Source organism: Pelophylax lessonae, assembly GCF_965119305.1.
Source record: "Pelophylax lessonae genome assembly, chromosome: 8".
NCBI classification, from domain to species: domain Eukaryota; kingdom Metazoa; phylum Chordata; class Amphibia; order Anura; family Ranidae; genus Pelophylax; species Pelophylax lessonae.
Genome location: NC_138775.1, coordinates 250,232,212 through 250,259,698, shown reverse-complemented (window position 1 = coordinate 250,259,698; position 27,487 = coordinate 250,232,212). Strand labels below are relative to the sequence as shown.

Below are 27,487 nucleotides of genomic sequence, written 5' to 3'. Positions count from 1 at the left end.
CAAATTCCCAAAACGTATGGAGTGAGACAAAGAAAATGGGAGCCAGATGTGCAGGGTTTCTGTTTTAAAGGATGAGCAAACACAGTGCAAAATATGAATTTTTAGAAAAACTATTAAAAAAAAGAACGGTTAGAATAGGCATATGTAAAAGAACGAACATTTATATAAAAAGAAAATTGACTCATAGGGAAGTGTTCTACCTCAGCAGGAAATTTTAGGCCAAAGCAGGCCTTCACTCCACTTTGCAGAGTTCATTTCTTCCCCTGTACTTTTCCACAATTGGACATTTAAATTTTTGTAAAATTATTTTAAATATCCAAATTTCTGGGTTTCTAGCCTGGGTAAGCATGACCAGCCCACTGCCCAGAAGATTTCCCCTGAAGCCTCCTAGTATGAGTGATATACTTCCCAGGAGGCTTCAGGGACAATCTTTTGCACATGTGCTGGATGTCTCTTGTTAGTTCTTGAAGCCAGCACCCTGATGATGAGCAGTGGCATGGCAGCAGGGGGGCAGCTTTAAAACCAGGAAGTGACGGTCATCTTCCAGATGACCTCAGAAAGGAAGATAGTGGCATGGAACCTGGGAGGCAGCAGCAGCAGCAAAACTGTTACTGCACAGCCTCTCTGTATTAGCTGGGCATGTGCGTAAGCTTATAAAGGACAATCCAGTGAAAAAGATAAGATGGGATTAAAAAAATAATAAGAAAGGGGGGGGGGTCTCTTTAAAGTGACTCAGCACAGGGCCATTTGGATGTAAAACATACCTGCAAAAAAAAAAAAAAAAAAAGGCGGCATATGCTTACTTTTCTGAAGGAACTTTTTTGAAAAGCTGACACTTCTCTGCTCAATGCCCTTTGCAAGTATTCACTCACTTCTGGGTGTGTGGATAACCGGCTCAGGGGCAGCCTGGCAACTTTTGGCCCAGGGGGCAAGTACAAACCAAAGGCCCATGGTGCAGTGACTCGGCCCCCCTCCCACTCTCCCTCTTCCTGTCCTCCTCCTGATCCCCATTCCAGGCTGAAGCCCTGCTCCAGATACTCTCTACTCATTGGCTGAATTCAGGTTCCTGACCTGGCCAGCAGGGGGGCAATTGGGGGAAGCTGGGACAGCTTGGTTGGGGTTGGCCGGGGCAGAAGAGTCTGGTACCGGCCTCTGCTCAGACACAGTTTACACCATTCATGCTGGGGGGGGGGGGGCTGCTCCCTGTCCTGGTCTTCAACCCGCACTCAATAAGTCAGCAGCAGAGACTTTTTACTTCTCTTCATCAATAATCCTTTAGGCATGTCTTTGGCAGAAGCAGTGCAGGCTTTTTACAGGGAATCAGAGTGGCCCAGGGGGGCAATTGCCCCCCTGTCCCCCGGCCCAGTCCTCCCCTGAACCTGCTCCCCTGCCGCTTACCGTGGTTTCTCCTGCTGACTTGGACATCACTACAGGACAGGATCATAGGAGAAACCATTGCAAACAGTGGGGGAAGAAGGTACTCAACCCATCCAAATAGTTGAATATTTACAGAGGACAGTGATCAGTGAAGCAGCAGAGTTTCAAAAAACAGGTTACTGTAAGGGTAAGCAGATGCAGTCTTTTTTCTTCTTCTTTTGCAGGTTCTGTCTTGAAACCAATTCTGTTTAATTTATTCATAAATGATATAGAGGATGGGATAAATAGCTCAATCTCAGTTCTTGCGGATGACATAGAAATAAGCAGGGCAATACCTTCACATCAGGATATAGACATTTTACAGAAGATTTGAATAAAATAACAGAGTGGGAAACTACATGGCAAATGTGGAGAAATGTAAAGTAATGCACTTGGAGGCTCAAAACATAAATGCAAACTACTCTGTAGGGGGAGACCCTCTGGAGGAATCAAGGATGGAGAAAGATCTGGGGGTCCTAATAGAAGACAGACTGAGCAATAGCATGCAATGTCAAGCTGCAGCTAGCAAAGCCGGCAGAATATTAGCATGCATAAAAAAGGGGATATACTCCAGAGATAAAACTGTAATCCTGCCACTTTATAAAATTCTGGTTAACCCACATCTGGAGTATTCCTTCCAGTTCTGGTCACCGGTCCTCAGGAAGGATGTGCTGGAGCTGGAGAGAGTCCAGAGAAGGGCAACAAAATTAATAAGGGGACTGGAGGACCTTAATTACAATGAACGACTACAAGCACTAGATTTATTGTCACTAGAGAAGCCTGAGAGGGGACATGATAGGGATTTACTAATACCTCAATGGTGATCCCAGCATAGGAATAAATCTTTTCAGTCTCAGGGAGTGTTAGAGAACATAGGGCCACATAATGAGATTGAAGGAGAAGCGGTTTAACCTAAAAGTGATTGTAAAGCCACTATGTTATGATCACACATTCCCATCTGTTAGATAACAATATGTGCCCCACTGTAAGTGCTGTATAAAAAATATGCAGATTTCGACCCTATTTTAGAGCGTCTCCCGGTGCTCACATGACTGCTCACCAGTTTCCTCTCCCAGTCTGACAGCTACAGTGGGAGGGGTCGAGAACTCAGCCGGGAGGAGAGGAGGATAGGAGGGGAGCAGCAGGCGGTCAACTCAGTGCCGGGGGTAGCGCTCTGAAATAAGGTAGAAATTTGCATTTTTTTATACAGCACATACAGTGGGGCACATATCATTATCTAACACTGGGGATTGTATGAATATAAAATAGTTATTATAGCAGCAGGAGGGGAAGGGGCAGGAAGCAGAGCGGCACTGTCCCTAGCTGATTTGGGGGAGCAGAGAGGAGGGCTGCGGATGACAGAGGCATGTCAACTGACCACAATGTCAAAGCTCAGCAGCCATGTTAAACCGTGGTCAGTTTACCGGAGGGAGGGCAGAACCAGCCAGGATCAGCCAGGTATTTCAGGTGATACAGGGGGCCAAATTACAAATCACAAGCACTGTGCTGTATAACATGCTTTAAGGGAACAGGATCAATTTTTTTTTTTTTAGGGTTACAAACACTTTAAGCTGCACAGGGGGTTTTTCACTGTCAGAGCGATAAAGATGTGGAACCCTCTTCCACAATTGGTGGTGTCAGCGGGGAGTATTGATACCTTTAAAAAACTCTTAGACGTGCATCTTAAAGAACACAATATACAGGGATATGGGAAATGATTAGTTACACTGACACACACACACACACCTACACAGGTTGAACTGGATGGACTATTGTCTTTATTCAACCTTAACCACTATGTAACTATGTATGTGATATATACAAATGGCGCTGCACTGACAGGGTCATCTTAAAGGATCACTAAATACTAAATAAAAAATTATATTTTCTTAAACAGCTGTTTCTTTGCCAATATGTGTAAAAATTTCAAAATGAGTGAAGAAATGCAGATATTTATTTACATAGCTATATATACATTTACATAGCTCTGTTTGGTAAAAGGAAGCACCGGAATGACAGCTGATAAAATGTATTATTAGGTGATGTCAGGAAGTCAGCTTGATGCAGGAAGAAGTACCACCCCCAATATAATAACTTTATTTTACAGTTCTTCTGCTTTATCTACTGACTCAAAGACACATTTATCCAGGACGGGTATTGAAGACTCTTTTACAAAGTCAACACAGTGACCACAGAGGGTGAAGGGAAAGTATACTGGGCCCCCAAGCTGTAAGGGCCCCTAGTGTGACAGGAACTGCCTCTGTTTTGTGTGGCTTAAAGCTGAACTCCAGGCAAATAGCTAAATACATTGGAAAACACATGGCATACAGTTCATATATGGAAGCTGAAGGGTGAATAGGCAAAACGGGCAACAGGTCAAAAGGCATGAAATTTAAGAAAAAAAAAAATCACGTTGGTCTCACTTCAAACCCACTGATCAGAGTTCTCCTTTAACATGTGGTTAGGAAGAAGACAGTTTTGGGAGATAATTTTAAAGGCTGATGACCCTTTAATACCCAATATACAACATTTTGCAGAGTAATCTTTTGTAGCCACAGATCATTATTATGGAAGTAGACTGATTTTTATGGCATATAAGATTTCTGTTTATGTCTAAGGAGGCAGTATTTCTCCCACTGTAGAACATATTGGGTGTACCTATTTTGCCCATTTATTTGACCCAGATTATGCCCTATGAAGTGGCACCTGTACTGAGATAATTGGATAGCCACCATCACTGTCCTTCCCCCTGTGCTGATTCAATGGCTTCAGTACTTTCTTAGTAACTGACCCAGTAACTGTGAAGACCTGGAGCTCTGCTTCACTGTGACTTTGCTTATTTATTGCTCGTTCTGGGCCACTGATTGAAAGAGCACTGCCAGGGAACTAGCATTTTCAGAAGCAGCAATAGCAGCTTACACATTTCTCTCAGTATAGGTTTATTTTACCAGTTATATTATTGAAGGAAATTATTGAATTATGCATTTACTTAAAATAAAATAAGACAGCGTATATATGGTTTCACTCTTAAACCTAAAATGTCATGTTTTGTGCTAGAGCCTTAGAGCCCATTAACACACCTATACAAGTGTTGCGATGCCAATCATTTTCACTATCGTGCATTGTGAAGGATGTGTTGCATTGTTACAACACAACGCACTGTTTACTTTTTTCATTTTTTTTTTTTATTTATTTAAAACATCACAAAATGACATTTCATTTAACTCTATGCACCGCAGCGTATTGTCACACGTTGTATTGCAATCATATGCAGCTTAGTGTGTTGCGCTGTTTAAAATGAGGCCAGGCTGTATTCTTAAACAGCGTACACCAAAGTATATGTATGGAGGTGACAACGCTGATCAACACAGCTCAATGCACCCAGTGTGAACGGGCCTTAAGGCTAAAAAAAACAAAACCAGAGTAAGAAGATTGTGGTTGGCAATGCCAACTAAATACAATGGGCACACACAGAAGTAGAAACCCTCTGTCTCCCCTTATACCAGCAAGAGTTAGCAACTTATGTAGACCATTGCTTTAGCGTTTTGAAAAAAAAAATCATGAATACAGGATTAAACGTAAAATCTGTAAGGGACATGAAAAGGCATGAAATGTATGGGGTTGGCAAATGATTTATATGTGTTACACTAGCAAAAATCCAAATAGTAGACCATTAACGTCAACCATGAGGTTCTGCTAGATATGGCATCTTTTGAAATAAGAATGGGATAATTAGAGATTGCACCAATATTTTATCACAGTAATAGTGGAAAGTATGTAACAGCACATGATAGATTGATTAAATATTAAAGAATACATTTTTTATGCATGCGTTTTATTTCCAAATATTATGCCCAGTACCTTCAAAGAGACCAACTGGCAAGGGATGTTAAAAATGTAAATGCAAATGTACAATTTCAATATGTAACCAAAATATCGATGTCTTTTGCTTCCAAAGAAAGGGAAAGACACAATTTTGGTAGGTTTGATAACTGCCATAAATCCCAAGGAAGTTGTAAACCTGAGCTGGAGTCACTCTTGAAAAACAAAGAATGGACTTTTGCTCTATACAAAGGCAAATGGAAACATTTTAGGTCACCTGAAAAGATAGCGCAAAGTTAAAACAGTCCTATTACCCACAACATTGGCCTTTATATGCAATTACACCATTGGGAAGATTTACTGTATTTTCTGGCGTATAAGACTACTTTTGAACCTCAAAAAAATTGCCCAAAAATGGGGGGTCGTCTTATACGCCGAGTATAATATCTCCAAGGTAACCTAAGTATAAGTTTTACCGGTAGATGAAAATTAGGGGGGTCGTCTTATACACCCAGTCGTCTTATACGCCGGAAAATACGGTACTAAAACTGGAACACTCGGAATCTGGTGCAGCTCTGCATTGTAGCCAATCAGTTTCTAACTTCAGCTTGTCCATTTAAGCTTTGACATAAAACCTTAAAACTGATTGGTTTCTATGTAGAGCTGCACTAGATTTTGCACTCTCCAGTTTTACTAAATCCCCCCCCCCCCCCCCAAATTCTTAAGCACTAGCTTGTATAAATTATTCTTTAGTGGGCTTGTTTAAAAATAATGAGGATTAGGATAGGGCAGAGTAAAGGGTAATAATGACATAGGAAACACACAAATAATATGTAGCATCTAGAATTCAGCGTTCATCACATTTGAAGAGTCAGCGATTAAAGACAAATTCAGATTGGTTGCTATTGCTTCCTGCATTTTGCACATTGGTTTTAGGTCCATGCAATGCAGGCAGCAATGACTTTGCATTTAGATTTTTAATGCTGGCATCTGATTGGTGTCTATAGGTGCTTTTCCACTGCATGGAACCGAGCGGTTCGGCTCGCTTTTGTGCTTTTTCACTGCTGGTACTGCATGGTACGGTGTAGGAACGGTTCGGTACGGTACGGATGCGCTTTTCCACTGCATGGAACCAAACGGTACGGCTCTCTAAAACAGTACCACCTCGATTGTGGTTCCAAGAGGTACCATACCGGTACCATATCCCACAATCCTTTGCATGCAGCTGACTGTTTGTCACTACTAGCCACTGATTGGTCAGAGAATCATTGTTATCCCACCCACTTACTTTAGTACTACTTTAATGGAAAAGCAAACCGTACCAAACCATACCGAACCGTTCCAACACCGTACCATGCGGTACCATGCAGTGGAATTCCAAACAGGGCCAAGTAGAGCCGAGCCGGTACTTGCAGTGGAAAAGTGCCATATGGGTTGCAGGAAACCATTAGTCCTTGCACTGTCCTATCTTGTTTATTACTATAGTACAAAATGTAGTGGTGAGCACTAATCCCTTTTTAGAGCAGTTTTCAACAATATAAGACTAATGAAACCTGATGTCTTATTGGCTGCTACATGTTACCCACCCCTTCTCTTTGTATATGCCCAAATGTGTCTTCATCAAAGCAACACCACCCATGGTACCAAATGGCACTGCAGTTTGTAAAATGTTATATAATACTGTATGTTACTCATGTTTCTACACATCGTGTGGCCATATTACATCATAAATAATAAAAAATACTTTTGTGTAGTGAACAAGTATAACCAATGTATATATACTGTACCTTCTTCCCAATAGATACCACATAAAATCATTTCCATTGTATAGTCTTATAGGGTCCCAAATCCCTTAACTTTAATCACCAGGGATGCTTTGTAAGAAGAGTCCCAACATGAATATAAGATTAGCTTCTTTTACAGCTACAATAGCATTTTAAAAAACAAGCTTTTCTCATTTTCACCTGAAAAACAGTATTTTTGTATGTGAGCTGTTTGTACTTGTCAAAACAACATTGTTACATTGTCCTTAGCGTTAATTTAGCTCCCTAGTTGCATATACAGCAATATCAAACTGCTACATGTTTGAAGAGTGTGGGAAAACCCTCAAAAGAAAATCTGAACTGAGAGAGATGGCCAGTTCTGAAAGTTCCTCTCCTCAGAAAACTTTCTCCCATTGTAGGCACTGCTTGAATGGTCAACCTTTGAGGGTTTTTTTTAGAGTACCTTAAGAAAAAATATTGTTTTTCTATCCCAGATATGTCAATAAACACAGTGAGTAGGGAATATGGCCAGAGACAATAGGTCCCAGTCAATAGACAGTCAATAGGGTATCTTTCTTCCCCAAATGTGTCATCACTGCCCATTACTTTCAATTGGGGGCATAGACTGGTGGAGGCTTCTGCTGTGTTTGGAGTCCATTGTGTCTTGATCTTTTGAGATGCTGTCGGGGCTTGGCGCACCATCTAATGAGTTTCCGCAACTTGAGTTTAGGGAAAGTATGTCTTGGAGGAGATCTTGTTGGACCATGCCATTATCTTTACTTATTTTGCTTCTTTGGTTGCCTTCTTCCTCTTGGTCATCGAGAAGTTTGGCTAGGAAGTTAATATATTTCATAGCCAGGTGTAATATTTCACTCTTGTTGAGCTTTTTATCTGGAGGGTGAGTGGGAATGAGCTTGCGGAGCTCAGCAAAAGCCCCATTCACGTTCTGCTGCCTCCATCTTTCCTGATTCTTTGTGAAGTTACGACGGACCATCTTTGTTTGAGGACCTCCTAAAAAAAAATATGGATATTTTAAGAAAAGATCAAATTATGGGAATGTGCCCATCTAACTATCAGATCTCAATGTAACTAAGGAGAAAGCTCTAACTTATTTAGTTTATAATTCATAGTGGATATCTTGTCATGTGAGGTAATAGACAAAAACTCCACTCCCAGGCATTTCTTGTACAAGGACAGCTTGTGTTGACCCCCCTTTCACACGGGCGCCTCTGTCGCGCAGATTACGTTTGAACAGCGGGGGATTGCTCCTCTGATCCCTGCTGAGCAGGCTGATGACAGTCCCGCTCTCTTCTATTGGGAAATCAGGTGGAAATGGACCACCTGTCCATTTTCATCCGCTCCTATCTGATCCGATCCTACAGACAGATGGAAAATAGGATCACCATCCTTCTGGATTTTGTGGACAGGATGGGATTGGATGGCGGCGGGTGTCTGCTGACATCCGCTGCTCTCCGTAGAGGAGACTGCAAGGTCCAATCAGGTCCGTCTAAAAAACTGACAGGCGGACCTGGTCGGAAAGCCCGTGTGAAGGGACCAGTATAGCTTTCATATATTAAACAATTAAATTAATGAAAGGCAGTGGTAGTGGCATCACTACAGGCATACCCTGTTTTAAGTACACTCACTTTACATACACTCGCGAGTGCACACACAGCCTGGTCAGCTTGGCTTGGCACTACTCCTGGTTTTTAACATTGGCGTCTATGGGAAATCTTGGTCAGCTTGACATGGCACTACTCCCAAACCATAAGTGACAGGGTTACCAAACTTAGGGAGCACCGAGAGGGGACCCAGGACTACAACATATCATATTTGTGGCTGGCCAGCTTGCCTAGGTAATCTACCATGTCATAGTCCTGGATCCCCTTAACATGCTCCCCAAGCTTGGTGTCCTTATCACATGGTTTGGGAGCAATGCCATGTCAAGCTGACCAAGATTTCCTATGGAGCTAGTGTATTTATATGCATTGAGAAATGAAAAAAGGTATTGCTTCACTTTAAGTACATTTTCGTTTTACATACATGTTCTGGTCCCATTGTGTACTTAAAAGTGGGGTATGCCTGTATGGCACATTTTCAGAGAGTTCGTTGTGCTTTCTTTCTATGAGACAATTATGAGAGTACTGGTGACTTTCTTACAGAGGCATAGAGGACATTATTTCTTTATGTGTATGTCTAGCCAAAATAAAAACATATGTAGTATACCTCTGCAATGCATACATACTTCTCCATTTCTCAGAAAAAAAAAAAATACAGGCATACCCCAATTTTAAGTACACAATGGGACCAGAGCCTGTATGTAAAATTAAAATGTACTTAAAGCGAAGCAATACCTTTTTATCACTTCTCAATGCATGTAAATACACTAGCTCTATGGGAAATCTCGGTCAGCTTGACATGGCACTGCTCTCAAACCATAGATGACAAGGACACCAAACTTGAGAAGCATGTTAAGGGTACACAGGACTATGACATGGTAGATTACCAAGGCAAGCTGGCCGATCAAAAAATAGGATATGTTGTAGTCCTGGGTCCCTTCTCTGTGCTTTCTACGTTTGGTGTCCCTGTCACTTATGGTTCAGGAGAAGTGCCATGTCAAGCTGACCAAGATTTCCCATAAACCCCAATGTTAAAAATCGAGAGTGGGGCCATGCTGACCAAGCTGTGTCCATACTCGCGAGTGTACGTAAAGCGGGGTATGTCTGTACTACAAGTATAGAAAAATAGCTGTTGGTCCTGCCAGAAAATAAAATACTGTCAACGACACTACTACTGCTGTTCAATCTACCAGGTTCAGCATTGGTATGATGCAATAGGTGGCAATGCCTCCTCTAAATTCATTAAGCAACCCCCCTTGTAATCAAGCATTTCTAATACTAATAGCGTTTCCATATATAGTTCATCTCCCATAGTAAGTGTGCAGACTACATAAGTCCAGATCCAGAAAAATAATTTAGATTTTTATAGCATGGGGAAGGGTTTTTTTTTTACTGATGTTTGTATCCTTATTGAGGAGATTTCACTCATTTCTGGTTCCAGTTGCAGAAGGTTCGTGGGCAGAAAATTAGTGGAAAGAGACAGAGACAGCACTCAAAAACACATTTTTTGTACAGTAGAAAAAGTCTGAACTCCTATAAGGATTTAGTTGTGATTTCTGCCTTCATCTTAAATGCCCTCTCTAAGCACTGTCTGGTGCCAGCTCTGCCATATTATTTTCTAATTATATGGTTGTTTAGTTGGATAATGTCTTGGAGAACATAGAACTCAGTCAAGAAACAAGCAATATAATTATCCCACATCTTTTAGAAAACAACTTTCTTTCATGTGTATACAGTAAGCAGAAATATGATTGGTAGTTATGGATTATGGCACTTTGCCAGTCTTTTTTTCTTGTCCGTACATACTTACCTGTCCACTAGTGGCCCCCGTTGTCCAGTTTCAACCTTAGCCCTCTTTCCTCCCAACAGTGGCATGTGCTCAAGTTGCTGAGTGAAGAAGTACAGCACTGCTCCTCCTCTTAGCTAGCTTTCCAGATGCCTGGCAATAAGAAACAGCCTTCCAGCCCCACAAAGCAATTGATCAACGTGTACCTCAGTATTTGTGATAGTGTATTTCTGCTGACCAAGTGCATCTGTAGCTTTGCTTGCTTGTTTCTGTTACTGACCTTTGCTACTTTATTAAATCCCTCTACTGTCTTCTGCCTGCTGTGACCTTTACTATGTTTAGATACTTCTGTCTGCTGCCTGCACTAACCTTTGCTACATTACTGAATGCCTGTACTGTCTGCTGCCTGCCCTGACCTTTGCTACATTACTGAATGTCTGTACTGTCTGCTGCCTGCCCTGACCTTTGCTACATTACTGAATGCCTGTACTGTCTGCTGCCTGCCCTGACCTTTGCTACATTACTGAATGCCTGTACTGTCTGCTGCCTGCCCTGACCTTTGCTATGTGTTGGTTGAAGTGGATGGACTTAACTATGTTCAACGGACACTCTTCCTATCTGCTGTTCATCCTAACCTTTGTTACATTACCAAATCCCTCGACTGTCTGCTGCTTGCTCTGACATTTGCTGTTTTTTGGATGCTTGTTTGTCCATGGTTGCAATGCTCTGCAGTCTCCAAAGTAAACATTTAAGAACTTCTGGAGCTTTTGTTGTTTATGGGTTTGGTTTATATGCACCTTGGTAGCTCCATTGCCCAAAGTCATCATAAAGACATGCCACGTGGAGCTTCAGAAGAACATCAACAGCCTAACTGAAGATTATCATTGTCATTTATGTAGCACTACCCCCATAAGAGCTACTAGATAGGATGGTTCATCTGTTCTTAGCCTCAACCTTCTCAAGAACTTCAGCCCCTTTAACACACCAGGTTGAGTGTACAAACATACAGAATCACAGGAGTTCACTGAAAGTATTACTTAGTACTCAACAGTAGTTCTATATCAAAGCAAACAGGCACCAAACCAGGTAGTAATGGTAAATTTAATATATTGTCACCCAATATGGTTGGTAACTAGACAAGCATAAACTAGCATACTAAGTGATTAACAGTGGGGACTAGTCATAAGATGACATTTGGCATCTAGATCAGCATAAACAGTAGCAAGGCTACCGCAAGTGCAGCAGTGAGCAGTGGTAAAATGTATTCTACTCGAGTGCTGTAACTATACTGCAAGTGCACATTTATGGTGGTGAAGCTAGTCTAAGACCGACTGGGTATGCACTGTCCAAAAGAAAAAGACGATGGTAGCTGAAGGGGTAAGGGAACAAAGGGGCCTGCAGAATAAGCATTATTGGAGGGGCAGTCCTTTGAGATGTTTTTGTACCGGCTATCGTTGGGACCCTTTAAAAAACTGCCAAGTTCTTTTTTTGTTATTATTATTTATACAAACACCACTGCCTCCTATATTTAATTTAGCACCTCTGGGGCCCTGGAAATATCAATTTTAATACAGTATGCATGAATCAACAGTCCAGATAATTGGAAAACAATGCACATGTGGCTATTTACTTCTATAATATGTTAACATGCCACTTTCGGCTCCCCAGGGAATTTTATGCTACAGGACAGGTACCTGCAAACATCCATGTTGTTCCAAGTTGTATTAGTTTAGGGTATGCTTGTGGCCACAGCAGGACTCTACAGGCACTTCTTAGGCCAGTAATAAACCCAAAACCAAAACTGGAATATTTTGCAACTTACCAATCCCTAGATGTGGTATCTACATTAGTTTTCACTTTTTAGTCTTTTCCCCTCTGTTTTCAAATGGTGATCTGGCCAGTAACACTCCTCCTGTACTCGAGTGCCCCCACTCTGGATGAAGGAGCACAGGGGCATCTAACGGGAGGGGAGTGTTTGATGGACTAAGGCCCCTTTTACAGTTTTTCAGATGGACCTGATCAGAAGGTCAATGCATTTTAATGGACAGGCGGGTATAAACGGACTTGTGTCCATTTCCTTCCTGATTGGCCAGGAGGAGAAACAGTTTGGCAATAGCGAATATTCATTTGCTATTGTCACACAACTGGGTGGGCTCGGGGTGCAGTGCTCTGCTCCCCGAGCCCACCCTTTTTTGAAGCCTATTAGAGCCTCTGGCTCTAATCACGTGCTTCAAAAAAAAAAAAACCCATTGAAATTAATGCGTCCGGCGCCCTGCATGTAGATTAGGGGGCCGGATACATGGATAGGGGGGGTGGCACCCCTGCGCCCCCAATGGATGGGCCGCCACTGTATATCACTGCAAATTGTAATAGTTATAATATGAATAGTAATAATATGAACAATAATGTTGCTCTCATGCAGAAGAACCATCCAAAGAGCCAAAAGTCACGGTTTGTAGAATTTTTATTTAGGAACATTTTTAATATTACATTATTTAACAAAAACAAAACAAAAAAAAACTTCTACATAGCACGTAGACTGTATCGCCGAAACGGCTTTACAAAATTAACCCTTCCCCTGCTGGATGTGGAGAGAAAAGGTTAAATTGGGTACCAGGCCTGGTTACTGACTTTCTGCAGAAAATGCAGAAAACAAACTCATGACGTAACGCTGAACAGTACGACATTAATGGAAAGTGCTGTAATATACATCGAAATCCAGCGCAAGCAAAAGAAGAGTGATAAAAAATATATATTTATATTTATATATATATATTTATATATGTACCTTTCCAACAATAAGCAAGCATTCATGCGACCCTTACAATGTTAAAGGAGAACTCAACTTAACAGGGTTGAGTGAAGGAGGATGAAGAAGTGTGTGTATATATGACTCCACTCTATGTCCCAGTTCCATTGGGTTTCCATTTCACAGTATTGCATTGTGCACTTCCATGTCCCACAATCCTTCAGTACTCTCTACCTGTGCCAAGTGTCACACTGATAGAATCCTACAGCAAATTCCCAAAACTTCTGGAGAGACGGGAAAAGTGGGAGCTACATGTGCAGGGTTTCTGATTTAAAGGATGAACAAACCTAACGCAATATATTAATTACGGTAGAACTATTAAAAAAAGTTTAAGAATAGGCATATGTAAAAGAACCCATATTTATATAGAAAATAACATATAGTTAAGTTTTCTATGATGGCTGACATTTTGCTATATCTGAAACTTTTAGGCCAACGGAGGCTAAAAGCAGGGATTCCCTCTCTCCCTTACTTTTCCACAATCGGACATTAAGGGCCAATTCACACCACACGCAGCCCGGTGCATCTTTTTCTGCACCCAAAATGCATGGATAGTAGGTTATATGGTTTTCAATGGCATAGTTCACACCACTGCGTTCCAGTTCCAGAAAAAAAAAAGTAGAACGTGTTGCATCTTTTCTGCACTGGGCCGTACTGGAACGTGGTAAAACGTATCAAAAAAGCACCTATATAGCTTCTTCTTTGTAATTTTATATTTCATTTTATTTTCTGTATTACTTTCTGTATTACTTTGTAATATCTTGGAAAATAATAATTAAAAAAAAAAAAAACACACCAAAAATGCACTGGACATACATGTCCTTATCTAAGGTTAAGAAAAAAGAGGGGAAAACATGCACTGGACTGCATCAAAACGCATCAAAAACACACGGGAACGCACCAAAAACACGCATACGATATGCATCTGGACTGCTTTTCTATGGCGTGAACTGGCCCTTACATTTTTTCTATTTTAAATACCCACACTTTCAGGTTTAGGTGAGAATAATGCCCCCCAACAAGCCCACCTCCTCCTGGGATGTACATCACGTATCTAAGGAGGCTCCAGGGGCAATCTGCTGCACATGATGGCTGTATCTTGGTAATTCTTGAAGCCGCCCCCCCCGATGATGCACAGCGACATGGCAGCAGGGGGCCAACTTGAAAACCAGGAAGAGACAGTCATCTTTTAGATGACCTCAAAAAAGAAGATGGTGGCATGGGGTATGGTGGGGTAGCAGCAAATCTGTTACTGCACAGCATCTCTGTATTATCTGGGCATGTGAGTATGTTTATGAAGGACGACCCAGTGAAAAAGGTAAAATGGGATTAAAAAAAAAAAAAAAAAAAGGGGGGGGGGGCAGTTTCTCCTGCACAGGGCAATTTGGATGTAAAACATACCTGCAAAAACCAGACTGCATATTCTTGCATTTCTGAATGCCCTTTCTCTGCTCAATGCCCTTTGCAAGTATTCACTCACTTATGGGTGTGTGAATAACCTGCTCCCCTGCTGCTTACTTTGGTTTCTCCCGCTGACGTATACATCACTACAGGACAGAATCACAGGAGAAACCACTGCAAACAGTGGGGGCAGCAGGTACTCGACCCATCCGACCAGTTGAATATTTGCAGAGGACAGTGATCAGTAACACAGCAGCTTTTCAAGAAGCGGGTCATCGGAAAGGAAAGTACATGCGGTCTTTTTATATTTTAGGTATGTGATATATACAAATTACCCCGTACTGACAGCGTCACTTTAACGGGTCACTACATTTGAAATTAAAAATTATATTTTCTTAAGCAGCTACAAATTGCTTCTTTACCAATATATGTAAAAATTTTAAAATGAGTGAAAATGAGAAGAAATGCAGATTTTTTTACATTTATGTAGCTCTGTAGTAGCTGCCATTTTTGGTAAAGGAAAGCACCAGAATGACAGCTGACAACATTTATTATTAATAGGTGACGTCAGGAAGTCAGCTTGATGCAGGAAGATGAACCACCCCCAATATAATACCTTCATTTTATAGTTCTTCCGTTTTATCTTCTGAAACAAAGACACATTTATCTAGGACAGGTATTAAAGACCCTTTCTCAATGTCAACACAGTAATCACAGAGGGCGAAGGGAAAGTATTCCGGGCCCCCCAAGCTGTAAGGGCCCCTAGTGTGATAGGAACTGCCTCTGTTTAGTGTTGAACTCCAGGCAAATTGCAGAATCCATTGGAAAACACATGACATACAGTTCATATATGGAAGCTGAAGGGAAAATAGGCAGAACCAGGACATGAAATGTAAAAAAAATATGTTCATGCTGGTCTCACTTCAAACCCACTGATCAGAGTTCTCCTTTAACATGTGGTTAGGAAGAAGACAGTTTTGGGACATATTTTAAAGGCTGATGTACCTTTAATACCAAATATACAACATTTCGCAGAGTAATCCTTTGTAGCCACAGATCATTATTATAGAAGTAGACTAATTGTTCTGGTAAAGATTTAATGACACAAATGTCTAAGGAGGCTAAGGAGGCAGTATTTCTCCCACTGTAGAACATATTGGGTGTACCTATTTTGTCCATTTAATTTGACCCAGATTATGCCCTATGAAGTGGCACCTGTACTGAGAACAATGGATGGCCACCATCACTGTCCTTCCCTCTGTGCTGATTTAATGGCTTCAGTACTTTCTCAGTAACTGACCCAGTAACTGTGAAGACCTGGAGCTCTGCTTCACTGTGACTTTGCTTATTTATTGCTCGTTCTGGGCCACTGATTGAAAGAGCACTGCCAGGGAACCAGCATTTTCAGAAGCAGCAGTAGCAGCTTACATATTTCTCTCGATATAGGTTTCTTTTACCAGTCATATTATTGAAGAACAATATTGAATTATGTATTTACATATGTAAAATAAAACAGCATATGGATGGTTTCACTCTTAAACCTAAAATGTCATGTTTTTGTGCTAAAAAATCCAATGAGCGCATCAACACACCTATGTAAGTGTTGCGGCGCCAATCATTTTTACTAGAGTGCGTTGTGAAGGGTTGTGTGATGCATTGCAACACAAAGCATTATTTACTTTTTTTATTTCTTTTTACTTTTAATAAAATGTCACAAAATGGCATTTAATTCAACTCTATGCACCGCAGCGTATTGCAATGCCTTGTATTGCAATGACATGCAGCTCAGTGTGTAGTGCTGGGTAAAAATGCAGATATTCTGTATTTTTAAATAGTGCACACCAAAGTATGTGTATGGTGGTGACAACGCTGATCAACACAGCTCAATGCACCCAGTGTGAACGGGCCTAAAGGCTAGAAAAAAAAAAAAAGAGTAAGAGGACTGTAGTTGGCAATGCCAACTAAATACAATGGGCACACACAGAAGAGAAAGCCCTCTGTCTCCCTTTATACCAGCATTTTGAAAGAGTTAGCAACCAATGTAGACCATTTCTTTAGTGTTTTAAAAAACGAATCATGAATACAGGATCAAAAGTAAAATCTCTAAGGAACATGAAAAGGCATGAAATGTATGGGGTTGGCAAATGATTTATACGTGTTACACTAGAAAAATCCAAATGGCAGACCATTAACGTCAACCATGAGGTTCTGCTAGATATGGCATCTTTTGAAATAAGAATGGGATAATTAGAGATTGCACCAATATTTTATCACAGTAATAGTGGAAAGTATGTAACAGCACATGATAGATTGATTAAATATTAAAGAATACATTTTTTATGCATGCATTTTTTTTCCAAATATTATGCCCAGTACCTTCAAAGAGACTAACTGGCAAGGGATGTTAAAAATGTAAATGCAAATGTACAATTTCAATATGTAACCAAAATATCGATGTCTTTGGCTTCCAAAGAAAGGGAAAGACACGATTTTGGTAGGTTTGATAACTGCCATAAATCCCAAGGAAGTGGTAAACCTGAGCTGGAGTCACTGAGCCGTGAGGTTCTGCTAGATAATGGCGTTTTTTGAAAAGAGGATTGGCTAATTGGAGATTGCCTGAATATTTTATCACAGTAATAGTGGAAAGTATGTAATAGCAAATAATAAAGTGATTATATAATAAATAATTTTTTTTTTCCAAATATTATGCCCAGTAACTCCAAAAAGAGCAACTGGCACGTTATGTTAAAAACATAAATGCAAATGCACAATTTCAATATGTAACCAAAATATCGATGTCTTTTGCTTCCAAAGAAAAGAACACAAGATTCGGCTATTTTGGTACGTTTGATAACTGCCATAAATCCCAAGGAAGTTGTAAACTTGCACTGGGGTCACTTTTGAAAAACAAAGAAGGGACGTATGCTCTTTACAAAGGCAACTAGAAACATTTTAGGTCTCCTTAAAAAATGGCTCAAAGTAAAAACCACAGTCTTACAAAGTATTACCCACAGCGTTGGCCTTTATATTCTGCCTTTGATAGAAAAAATAGATTGGATACTATAGGCCAGTGAAGGCAAACCTTAGAACCCCAGATGTTTTGGAACCTCATTTCCCATGATGCTCATGCACTCTGCAGTGTAGTAGAGCATCATGGGAAATGTAGTTCCAAAACATCTGGGGTGCCAAGGTTCGCCATCACTGCTATAGGCAATAACACCATATTCTAAAGCACTAGCTTGTATAAATTAATCTTTAGTGGGCTTGTTTAAAAATAATGGCAATTACTCAATAAGCGCCCATTCAGACTGGCGCGACACGACTTGCTGGGGCGACCTGTGAAGTCGCGGTGCACGCTGACATGCACGGACTTCATATCATTGAAGTCAATGCAAGTCGCCTCCAGGTCTCCCCAAAGTAGTACAGGACCCTTTTTCTAAGTTGGAGCGACTTCTGTCGCTCCTATTAGAACGGGTCCTGTACTATTCAATGGCGAGCGACCGACCGCGACAAGTCGCGCTAGTGTGAATGGACCCTAAGGCAAAGTGTATAAAATACATACAAACATTAGTAATAATCTGTAGCATCTAGAATTCATCTTTCATTGATTTTGAAGAGTCAATGATTATAAATGAATTCAGATTGGTTGCTATTGCTTACTGCATGCACATTTATTTTAAGCTCATGCAATGCAAACAGCAATGACTTTGCATTTTGGAGCTAAATGCTGGCATCTGACTGGTGGCTATGGGTTACAGGAAACCATTAGTCCTTGCACTATCCTATCCTATATAGTACAAAATGTAGTGGTGAGCACTAATTCCTTTTTAGAGCAGTTTTCAACAATACAAGACTGATGAAACCTGATGTCTTATTGGCTGCTACATGTTACCCACCCCTTCTCTTTGTATATGCCCAAACGTGTCTTCATCAAAGCAACACCACCCATGGTACCAAATGGCACTGAAGTTTGTAAAATGTTATATAATACTGTATGTTGTTCTACACATCGTGTGGCCATATTACATTATGCTGCTCTATCATAAATAATAAAAATACTTTTGTATAGTGAACAAGTATAACCAATGTATATATACTGTACCTTCTTCCCAATAGGTACCACATAAAAATATTTCCATTGTATAGTCTTATAGGGTCCCAAATCCCTTAAATTTAATCACCAGGGATGCTTTGTAAGAAGAGTCCCAACGTGAATATAAGATTAGCTTCTTTTACAGCTACGTTAGCATTTTAAAAAACAAGCTTTTCTCATTTTCACATGAAAAATAGTATTTTTGTATTTAATTAAAAATTATTTTTTGTAGCTCATTTGGTCTGTGAGCTGTTTGTATGTGTCAAAACATGGAACATTGTCCTTAGTATTCATTTAGTTCCCTATTTGCATATACAGCAATATCAAACTGCTACATGTTTGGAGAGTGTGGGCAAACCCTCATAAGAAAATCTAAACTGAGAGAGATGGCCAGTTTGGAGAGTTCCTCTTCTCAGAAAACTTTCTTCCATTGCAGACGTGGCTTGAGTACCTTATGAAGAAATATTGTTTTTCCATCCCAGATATGTCAATAAACACAGTGAGGAGGGAATAGGGCCCAAGCCAATAGGTCCCAGTCAATAGACAGTCAATAGGGTATCTTTCTTCCCCAAAGGTGTCATCGCTGCCCATTACTTTCAATTGGGAGCATAGACTGGTGGAGGCTTCTGCTGTGTTTGGAGTCCATTGTGTCATGATCTTCTGAGAAGCTGTCTGGGCTTGGCTCACCATCTAATGAGCTTCCGCAACTTGAGTTTGGGGAAAGTATGTCTTGGAGGAGATCTTGTTGGACCATGCCATTATCTTTAATTATTTTGCTTCTTTGGTTGCCCTCTTCCTCTTGGTCATCGAGAAGTTTGGCTAGGAAGTTAATATATTTCATAGCCAGGCGTAATATTTCATTCTTGCTGAGCTTTTTATCTGGAGGGTGAGTGGGAATGAGCTTGCGGAGCTCAGCAAAAGCCCCATTCACGTTCTGCTGCCTCCATCTTTCCCGACTGTTTGTGAAGATACGACGGACCACCTTTGGCTGAGTACCTCCTGGGAAAAAAATACGAATATCTTGAGAAAAGATCAAATTATGGGCATGTGCCCATCTAACTATCAGATCCCAATGTAACTAAGGAGAACCCATTAACTAAGTGTTTGTGACCCCCAACATTTTAAATTCCTGATATGTGCCTGCTGTACCATGTACTTGTATGAAAATGTATTTTGTTCCTTTTGTATTGCTTCCTTTGTGTGAAATCCCTGGTGTTCCTGCCAGTTCCTATGCTTTCCTATGAAAAACTCACCACACAGCAGGAGAACACACCATGGTCAATTCTCTAGCTGTGCTGAGATCTCAGTGTGCTCTCCTCCAATGATCAGACTTGTCCTGACACGCCCCCGCACAGCCATTCACTGGAAAGATCACAGTGTGCTCTCCTCCAATGATCAGACTTGTCCTGACACGCCCCCGCACAGCCATTCACTGGAAAGATCACAGTGTGCTCTCCTCCAATGATCAGAGTTGTCCTGACACGCCCCCGCACAGCCATTCACTGGAAAGATCAGTGTGCTGTTGCTTCTCTTCCCCCAGCTCTTATGCAGCTGCGAACAGAGGGAATGTGACCACTTAAAAAGGGAAAAAGGGTATTTACAATATTTTCTGTATCTATACACAAATGTTTTGCCTTTCATTTCTATTTTTAACTAAATGGGTTTTTTTACAAGGTGATCGTTTACAAACACTTTAACTTCTTCGGTTTGCAATTCATGGTGGATATCTTGACATGTGAGGTAATGGACAGACAAAAACCTCACTTCCAGGTGTTTCTTGTACAAGAACAGCTTGTGCAGAAAATTATTGTGTTGAGCCCCTTAGCCTTTAGATATTAAACAAGGTATAAAAACACACAGAGGGCGCACTGACCTAGTGCATTATCCTGAGACAAATAATTTATAAAAACATGGTAGGTATTGTACTCACAAAGTAGCAATTGTTAAAAGCCCATCACAGATCTCAGCAAGTTCCATCCAATTGTATCAACATATACAACAGAAACTGAAGACCCCGTGGGCTGACGTGTTTCGAGGAATTCCTCTTCTTCAGAGCCACCATGAAGAAGAAGGAATTACTCGAAACGTGTCAGCCCACTGGGGGGCTTCAGTTTCTGTTGTATACGTTGATACAATTAGATGGAACTTGCTGAGATCTGTGATGCGCTTTTAACAATTGCAACTTTGTGAGTATAATGCTTACCATGTTTTTATACAATAAATGGTTTGTCTCAGGATAATGCACTAGGTCGGTGCGCCCTCTGTGTGTTTTTATATTGTTGCAGTGGTGTAGACTTCGCCAAGTCATTGAGGGCAGCAAGAACGTGGTTATCCACTTTTAAGTGTAATGGAGATCTAAACATACCCATCTGGAGGGGCCATTTTCTAAAAGCGCAGGAGACATTGTGTTTGTGACTGTTTCAAGATTAATTAAACAAGGTATCTATTAAAGCGGAGTTCCACCCAAAAGTGGAACTTCCAATCTTTTGTTTCCTTCCCCCCTCCGTTGCCGCATTTGGCACCTTTCCGGGGGGAGGGGGAGGGGGGAACGGGTACCTGCTTTTGACAGGTACCCTTCCCCACTTCCGGGATACAGCGCCGTGGCGCCGTCCCTCGAAAGTTCGGCCCCCTGCACCCTCCTTTGCCGCAGAGCCAATAGGAATGCACAGCTCGCTTCGCGCATGTGCGGTAGGGACCCGCCCTTGAAGCCGCAAGGCTTTACTGCCGGGTTCCCTTACCAGCAATGGCGGCGGCAGCACCTGACAGCTGATGAAAACATCGGCTGCGGTGCCGACATCGCTGGACTCCAGGACAGGTAAGTGTCCTAATATTAAAAGTCAGCAGACTTTTAATTTTCGGAGGGGAAAGCGGAACTCCGCTTTGATTAGACGCAGTGGTGGCAGCAGCGCAGGTGCATATAAACTGTGGCACATTTGCAAAGAGGTCATTGTGCTTTCTTTCTATGGATCAATTATGAGAGTACTGATGACTTTCTTGCAGTGGTATAACAACAGTGGCATAGAGGACATTGGTGTCCTTTTATGAAATGGAGATGAGCAGTGATCCTGCTGATCACAGCTCATTTCCGATCATTCTCAGTTTATGAAACAGAAATGATCAGTGGAGAACATGTTCTTCGCTGATCATCTCTTCACATGGGAATCTGTCATTGCCTGACACAGAAACAGCCAGGTCATGAAGCTGCGATCCCCGCACTTCACTGGCGATCTGTGCCAGAATTCACACTCCCAGATTCACCAGCCTGGAGCTTGTGAAGCGGGGAGAGAAGACCAAATCGGGGGAGAACTGAGGGGGAAAAGGAAGATTATGGACTTCCTTCTTCCTCGTTCAGACCCCCCAACACAGTAATCATGTCCCCCTGCCATATTTATGTATTTATATACATGTATATATATATACACACATACATGTAGATATATATTTAATGTGTATATATATATACAATGTATGTGTGTGTGTATTCAGTGTATATATATATATATTTATGTAAGGGGACTATTATTTATTAACCTCGTCTTCTCAGCAGTGATAATTTATCTCTGCTTGTTAAAGCGCGCCAGGGATTTTCATACTACTGTAATCTCGCTTTGTCTCACGAGATTACAGACGCCCCATTGACTTCTACACAGATCTCCGAGAAAACCGTTCTCCTCCGATCACCCTGGGTGAACTGAAGTTCTCCGATTCATAAAATGGGTGCCAGATGTGATCATTTTCCCCGGAGAACTGTAGAGAAGCCAACAGAGAAAAAAATTCACCCATTCATAAAAGTACACCTGTATTTCTTAATGTGTATGTCTAGACAAAAGAAAAATATTTGTCTGCAATGCATACATACTTCTCCATGTTTAAAAAAAAAACAAAAAACGACTGCAAGCACAGAAAAATAGCGGTTGATTCTACCAAAAATTATTGTATTGAGATGACAACAATACTACTACTGCTGTTCAGTGCAGCAGGGTCGGCGTTATTATGATGCAATAGGTGGCAATGCATCCTCCAAATTCATTAAGTGGCCTCCCTTGCTAATCAAGCATTGCTAATGCTAATAGCATTTCCATACACAGTTCCTCTCCCATAGTAAGGGTGCCCACCATTAAAGTCTAGATCCAGACAAATCATTTTGATTTGTATAGCATTGATAGCATGGGAAAAAGGTTAGAACCTTTTATTTTTTTTTTGAGGTCTGTATCCTCATTGAGGAGATTTCTCCTCATTTTCGGTTCCACTGAAAACACATTTTTTTATACAGTAGAAAAAGTCTGAACTTCTGTAAGGTTTTAATTATGGTTTCAGCCTTCATATCTTCCGGACCGCCCATTTACATCAGTAATCAGTAATTTGACGTTATATACGGTGTAATGGCAGCAGCTAGCTGCCATAAGCCCGTATTTTTTCTACACAGCTGGCGATCCGGAATCTGATAAAAGTGGTGCCAGCAGCGGATTCCCCACAGTATGACTTTTATGGGCAGCGGGAGAGATGCCCCGCCCTCCTGTCGCTTCCTGGTCGTTTCCCTGCTTACTGGTGTTCTATCAGATTTCCCTACCCCATCAGATTTCCCTACCTACTTCATTTCCGGTTGAGATCAGCTGTGGATTCGTCATGCAGCAGCTTGTAGCCACGTCACACGTCCTATTGGGCATGCGCAGAATAGGAAGGGAATTTTGATAACATCCTAAGGGGTCAGGCAAAAGTCCTAGTGTGCATGCGCCGGCGCATGCGCACCAACGGGTCAGGCAGCGGGATCTCTTATAATAAACATCCATCCAATCTCCATGGCCCACACTGCGCTGACCCTACACTGCGCCGAGCCGACACTGCACCGAACCGACAATCCGATCTCCATGCCCCACACTGCGCCGACCCGACAATTAGACAGTGGGCGTGCGCATGTGGGTAGGGAATAGGATTGTTCCATTGTCGGTTCGGCGCAGTGTGGGCCATGGAGATCAGATGTATGTTTGTTATAAGAGATGCCGCTGCCCATCCGTTGGTGCGCATGCGCCCCCTCATGCGCAGTAGGACTTTTGCCTCACCCCTTACGATGTTATCAAAATTCCCTACCAATTCCGCGCATGCGCAGGAGGACGTGTGACACGCTATAGCTGGTGCATGACAAACCCGCACCGGAAATGACGTAGGTAGGGAAATCTGATGGGGTAGGGTTTTCTGATAGAACACCTGTTATACCTGAAGGGTTTCACATGTACTGTCACTTTAAGGCTGGCTCCACCCAGGAGTGATGACAAAGGGTCAAGGGGCAGAGTGGCCATCTTAGAGACATGTAAGAGATGCATTGATATACAGAGCTGTCCTGTAATGCATGTTGGAGTGTACAGTGAGTTCTGAATAAACATCCGTTGTTCCAGACCAGAGTCCTGTGTTTCTCACAACACGGAGAATATAACAACACCGGAGCCGTTGGTAGCGGTGAAAACGATCCTTCCCTGTGCAAGGATGGGCAGGAAGTTGAGTGAGGGCAAGATGGCCCCCACTCAACTCTATGCCCCTGGAGGACCAGAGCGACCTCAAATGTCACTTCCGCCTAACAGCCTTAAAGGACCCGTTTTTTTTTTTTTTTTTTTACTAGCAAACTAGCAAAAGTAAAATGACATTGAGGACCTGTCACAAGGGATGTTTACATTCATTTGTAATAGGAATAAAAGTGATCAAAAATTTTTTTTTTAAAGAGACAGTGTAAAAATAAAAAGGAAATGAAATGGAAATGGAAAGAAAAAAAACATTTAAAGCAACCTGTCCCTCCGAGCACGCGCGCAGAAGCGAACGCATACGCAAGTCACGCCAACATATGTAAATGGTGTTCAAACCATACATGTATGGTATCGCCGTAATTGTTAGAGCGAGAGCAATAATTTCAGCACTAGACCTCCTTTGTAACTCTAAACAGGTAACCTGTAAACATTTAATGCAATGATCTCCATTTTATTCCCTAGGGTCTCTGCTAAAAAAATAAAAACGATATAATGTTTGCAGGTTCTAAGTAATTTTCTAGCAAAAAATACTGATTGTAAACAACAAATGTCAGAAATAGGCCTGGTCCTTAAGTGGTAAATGCCCTCTATAAGCACTGTCTGGTGCCAGTTCTGCCATATCCTTTTATAATGAAATGATTATTTAGTTGGATAAAGTCTGATGTAAATCCCACATCCCTTAGAAAACAACTTTCTTTCATGTGTATACAGTAAGCAGAATATGATTGGTAGCTACAGATTATGGCGCTTTGCCAGTCTTTTTCTTTATGCTTCTCTATTAAATACGCCCATTATTTATTTATTTATTTTTGAGAAACTGATTGTTTTACAGAACACGCAAAAAATAACCACATAAGATACTGAGTGTGCAGAAATGAGCTACTAATATAAGATATTTAAGTGCAGTTGCAGCCAGATACTTGGTTGGAACACACACAAAAATTGTTTTACCTGCAACCAGGGAAGGACTGGGCCAGGGGGCAGGGGGGCAATTGCCCCCTGGGCCACTCTGAGGCTGCACTGCTTCTGCCACAGACATGCCTAAAGAATTCTTGGTGAAGAGAAGTAAAAAGTCCCTGCCACTGACATACTGAGTGCGTGTTGAAGACAAGGACAAAGCCCAGGCCTCCCTCCCCAGCATGGATGGTGTAATCTGTGTCTGAGCAGAAGCAGATTCCATGCCCCACTTGAGACTCTCCTCCCCCGGCCAGCCCCAACCGAGCTGTCCCAGATCCCCCCAAACGCCCCCTGCTGGCCAGGTCGGGAACCTGGTTTCAGCCAGTAAGTAGAGAGTATCTGGAGCAGGGCTTCAGCTTGGAATGGGGATCAGGAGGAGGATGGGAAGAGGGAGAGTGGGAGGGGGGCTGAGTCGCTGCACCATGGGCCTCTGGTTTGTACTTGCCCCCTGGGCCGATAGTTGCCAGTCTGCCCCTGCCTGCAACAGATCTGTAAATGTCTCCATATCGAAAATTAAGAGGTTACTGCACTTACAAAAATTCTTGTACGACAGAATACAACTTCCGAAGTGATGTCATGTATTGTATTTTTGGACAAAAACTGTACTGAATAAACGAAAATCGTACCATCTGGTATCGTACGCGGGAAAATGTTCATGTTTGTCCCTTCGGATAATATCGGATGAACTCGTGATTGACTCTCGAAAGCTGCGTGCTAATGTACAGATTATGATTTTCTGATCGCATGTACTAGGCTTAATGGCCCCTCCCCCACAATCTGGAAATCAGGTTTTATTTTGCATGCTAGTCGCATATCTAAAATGGAGAGGTTACTAAAGTGACGATAATTCTTATACGACAGAATAAAAAATTCAGAAGTGATGTTATGGGTTGTAATGTATTTGTATTGTATTTTCAAGACGACAACTGTACTGATGAAACAAAAACCGTACGATCGGATAATATCGGATGAACTGTTGTGATCGGATCTCGAAAGCTCTGTATTAATGATCCAATTATAGTACGATCGCTTCTAAAGCAATATTTTTGGTCCAATTTTTGTTTTCTAGGCTTAAAGCAGGTTCACTTGTGATCTACCTCTCTTGTGTCTTGCTATGTGGCTCCGTAGAATAAGGATGGTCAGGGCCGGGACAAGGGGCTTAAGGCTTAAAGCAGGTTCCCTTGTGATCTACCTCTCTTGTGTCTTGCTATGTGGCTCCGTAGAATAAGGATGGTCAGGGCCGGGACAAGGGGTGGTCAGGAGGGACGCAGGGAGGGGGGCACCCTGAACCTAACCCTAAGGGAGGGGGGGCACAGTTGGGCAATCTTTGCCCTGGGCGCTGGATGGCCTTGTCCCGACACTGAGGATGGTGACTAAATTATTCATGCCCACCCCATGCTCTCTCCTACCTGTATGCCTGCTTAAGTATCTCCTATATAGCCAACATCTCTTACATAGCCAAGACTCCCACTTCAAGCTTTGGGGGGGATTTACTAAAACTGGAGCACTCCGAATCTGGTGCAGCTATGCATGGTAGCCAATCAGCCTCTAACCTCAACTTGTTCAATTAAGCTTTGACAATAAAACCGGGAAGCTGATTGGTTACTATGTAGAGCTTCACAAGGTTTTGCACGCTCCAGTTTTAGTAAATCTCCCCCATAATGTAAATTTTCAGCTGGTGTGTGGCAACCCAATACAAAGGCAGATGTCATGTGATTAAACCTGAATTGTAAACTACCCTATTCATTTTTAAAGGAATACTTTGTTGAACTATAAAGTATATATTTGCTAGGAGCTGTTTTTTTTTAACCTGCTTAATGAAATAGTAGAAGCAGGGGACAGAGGTCTGTGTGATTTTCTGGATCAGCAGAATTTTACACGGCCTCTCCAGAAACAGAAAACCCTTTTACACTTGTACCCGTTATACTGTAAGCTGCCCTTCTCAACTGAAATAGCATTAAAAGCTTATAGCTTACCTTCATTAGTTTCTACTTCATAAGGTCCCGTGCGTCTCTTGATTCGCGAATTGTTATTAAACACCGTGAAGGTTTCTGGAACTCCAAAATAGCTGCTGTGATAATAAAAAGACAGCTATTAATATTTTACAAAAACAGTGTCAAGAGCTGTAATAAATGTATAGTATTTAAAATTTAAAATCAGGTATAAAAATAGTTCATTGGGTCTTGGGCTCACATTTTAAATGTTGTGCCTTTTGGAAAAGCTAAAAAAAAATGTACTGCTGATGTTGTTGAACACACACATCAAGCATTAAAATAAAAATTTTTCTATTTTTTTTTTTTATTTA

General features: G+C 41.6%; 1 protein-coding gene across 3 annotated transcripts in view; it reads right to left on the bottom strand.

Moving 5' to 3' along the window:
• Nucleotides 1–7,222: 7,222 nt before the first annotated feature.
• Nucleotides 7,223–27,487, bottom strand: part of TAL1 (TAL bHLH transcription factor 1, erythroid differentiation factor) — a 40,931-nt gene continuing 20,666 nt past the window's right edge. Inside the window, exons 3-4 of one of the 3 annotated variants that reach the window (XM_082266589.1) lie at nt 27,159–27,253; nt 7,223–8,012 (exon numbers count right to left, since the gene is read on the bottom strand). In XM_082266589.1, coding sequence (XP_082122715.1) covers nt 7,594–8,012; nt 27,159–27,253 — 514 coding nt within the window. In that variant the 3' untranslated portion in view covers nt 7,223–7,593. Of the gene's footprint in view, nt 8,013–19,160; nt 19,709–27,158; nt 27,254–27,487 lie in introns of those variants that run through there. The other 2 variants (XM_082266590.1, XM_082266588.1) reach the window with 2 other exon arrangements.